At 42.1% G+C, this 3,196-nt stretch overlaps 1 protein-coding gene across 1 annotated transcript; it reads left to right on the forward strand.

Annotated features, from left to right (window-relative positions):
• The first annotated feature begins 310 nt into the window (after positions 1-310).
• On the forward strand, positions 311-2,277 carry LOC149171165 (dynamin-related protein 4C-like). The gene is made up of 2 exons (XM_089425862.1): positions 311-1,220; positions 2,213-2,277. The coding sequence occupies exons 1-2, from the start codon at positions 311-313 to the stop codon at positions 2,275-2,277; spliced, it is 975 nt and encodes a 324-aa protein (XP_089281988.1).
• The last annotated feature ends 919 nt before the right edge of the window (positions 2,278-3,196 follow it).

Consider the following 3,196-nt stretch of genomic DNA (forward strand, 5'->3'; position numbering starts at 1 on the left):
TTGTTAATTTTATGCTACTGAGCCAACCTGTGTGTGAGACCTGCGCAAACTTGTGAAGCAAATGCGTGTCGTGAAGAACTCAAATAAGAGCTTGCGGGATCGAAATCGCTACAAGAAATCGCGTGTTGCATAACTCGACGAGGGAAAATCCGTAGCTCTTTGTGTGAATTTGGAGAACGTCAGTGACAACTCTCGAAGAATTCATGGATCGTGATGACCTGGTGCCGACTGTGGAGACTCCTGTGGTGAACCCGGAGATAAAATAATTGTGATTGAGGGAGACTTCAAGCAGTTCCAGGATGACAAGGAGATGCACTGCACGGCTCGGCTGCGAGAAATGTTTGAGAGCTACTACAACGATCTGCGCAACACCGGCTCCATCGGTGGAAAGTTTCTGGCAAAGGAGACGGAGATGCTGGAGGAGGCCAAGGGCGTGGGGCTTCCCAATTTCCTGTCACGGCCGGTGTTCTTGAACCTGTTGCAGAGGCTGGTGGAGCAAATCACAGACAGGAGCTTGGAGCTGGTCTTCAAGGTATGGGAATACATGGAAAAGATCATAATGCAAGTCATTGACTTTTACTGCGATTCCTATCCACAGCTGAAGAGTGAAACCCGAAGAGTCGTCCAGGACCTTGTTCAGAAAATGAAGGAAGAATGCGAGATTTATGTAAAGAAGCTGATTCAAATGGAGAAACTCGTGGATTTCACTCTTAGCCCTTTTTACATGGAAACATACGGCAGGCTGCTCACATCCAAAGTCGATTTCATGGAGAGACTGCATAATCTTGCTGCAGAAACTCTGAGTTATGGCACTCACAGCGGTATGATGATGGCCGTTGAGGGATTTGGAGAAGTGGATGTATCGGATATAATGGGTATTTCCATGGAGCGCGTGGAGGCGGCATACGATATGCAGATGAGCGTGCTGGCTTACTGGAAAGTTGTCACTCTCAGGATGGGCGATGGGATTCCTTTGTATCTCCAGTTTGTTTGTAAAACTCTGGTCATGGATCAGTTTAACTATGAGATCTTGACACAAGTGGGAGGTCCCAGATTTGGTGCCATGGATCAGTTGATGGGAAATAGCGCCGCGAGAGGGTTTCTGTTGCTGAGGAAAGAAACATACCAGCAGCTGCACTGGCTCTCGTTTTTTGCCGGTGGCAGCTTGGCGCCCGGTGTGTGGCGTGAAGACTGTGGATCAGGCTGTGGATCATACTTGGGTAAATGTTTTTTGGTGAAGTATTTTTTGGAATTTAAATTGATATACATATTGAAATTAGCCACTTCAATATGGAGTTATTTTGTTAGAATTGGCTATCCTAACAAATGACAGGTTAAGCATGGAGTTCCAAGAAGTTATTTGACAAAGATGTCCAAGATGTGAACTTGGGATAAAGGAGCAGCAACAACAGTTATGGTGGACAACAAAGTAGGATTTTTGTTTTAGTGTGGGTTGTGGAATAGACTCCCTAGCATATTATTGTAATAGTCATTGTATGTACCAGAAACTCCAAATGTTGAATGTAAGCCTTGTAAAGGCATTTGAAAGTTTGTGGTGATCTCAAAACCACTTTGTAATGGTTTGTGGTCAGCCTAAAACCATCTTTTGTCACTGTAATGTGACGGTTGGTGGTGAACCAGAAACCATCTATAGAGTCCTAGTGGCTACAGGATTTGCCCGGTGGTGGCATATTGAAGTTGGCGGATTTGCCCGGTGGTGGTAAATCGGACTTGCCCGGTGGTGGCATATTGAAGTTGGCGGATTTGCCCGGTGGTGGTAAATCGGACTTGCCCGGTGGTGGCAGATTGCCTTTGTGGCTGAATCGCCTATGTGGCTTGAGGTGCCTTTGTGGCTGTGTGTACACAGGAGCTTTGTGCTCGTAGGAGCAGGTGGACTACAGTAACACCTGGCTCAGACTCAGATGATTTTCTCTGAGTAGAAGGGGATTGGCGATTTTCGGGCTAACAGCAAAGCCAAGAAGGCCAACTGGTGCGTATGTTAGGCCATTAGTCGAGCCAATAGGTGCGTTTTTTTTTAGTTAAGGATCGCGCCAATTCACCTTCGAGGGGATCTGCGGGAAGCCTCAACTTCGTTTGACGGTCTGCAAGGGGTGCAGGATCGGAGAAGTTGCAGATCTATCCGGGAGAGGCAGATCGGATCAATTTTGATCAAATCAATTCTTCGGCTGTATTGGAAACGCCAAATTTGCAGATTGTGGATCTGTTCGAAGACGGAAAACTGTGTTTTTGGAGGTTTTGTACATGCAATTCGTGTGATGATGGTGGATTTGACTATCATGACAAGTAGTCATTAAGGGGGGGAGTTGGAAATAATTAATTCCTACTTGTCTATGGTTGTAATTTCCTAATTGAGGAGTTTGTTCCTACATAATAGGAATAAGCTAGAATATAGTTTCCCCTAGTTTAGTGTGTGGTTGAGAGAATCTCTCAACCACACTACTGTATGTCTAAGATAGCATTCCTATCTTGAGACTATTGATTGTATAAATATGTGTGTAATTTCCTCATTCAACAATTAATATAGAATATATTTTGAGTGACTGCAATTTTATCTGGAAAAAGTCCTCTCCATAATGTATATTCTTGTTTTTATTATAATATAAATACTATACCGCGTTTTCTTCTAACAAAAATAAATACAATAAATATTATAATAAAAAACAATTTAATTTTAAAAATACATTTTATTTATTTATTGATTCGTTGTACTTGAAAAACTAAGACAGTGACGAATGGAAAAGATTATCAATTGCATTAAACAAGTGTCACAAAATTATTATCGTGACAAAATATCATCCTGATCACGTGAATGTTTATAATGTTCACATATAAATGCTAAATTTGGAAAATATTTATGATGTGCCCTCTTTAAAAGGTTTGAAAAGAGAGAGCAGCTTATTGGTGGAGGCTCATCAAACCCCTCAACCTCTTAATGAGTTGCAGGTTTAGTCACTGGTGATGTTTGAAGATTCCATGGCACTCACAATGCATGTGAAGGTTTCTTGTATTGATATGTAACTTTTGCAAAAATGTAAAATGAACCTTCCTTGAATTTGGATATGTAACTTTTGCAAAAATGTAAAATGAACCTTCCTTGAATTTGGACTAAGATTTCCAAGGGATGCTTAGTGTCCATTTTCCACTGAAATGAAATGCAGGTGAGTGGTTAGGACTT

The sequence above is a fragment of the Pinus tabuliformis genome, chromosome 4_2, assembly GCF_031772625.1.
Source record: "Pinus tabuliformis cultivar Carrire ecotype Pingquan chromosome 4_2, CPIR1, whole genome shotgun sequence".
NCBI classification, from domain to species: domain Eukaryota; kingdom Viridiplantae; phylum Streptophyta; class Pinopsida; order Pinales; family Pinaceae; genus Pinus; species Pinus tabuliformis.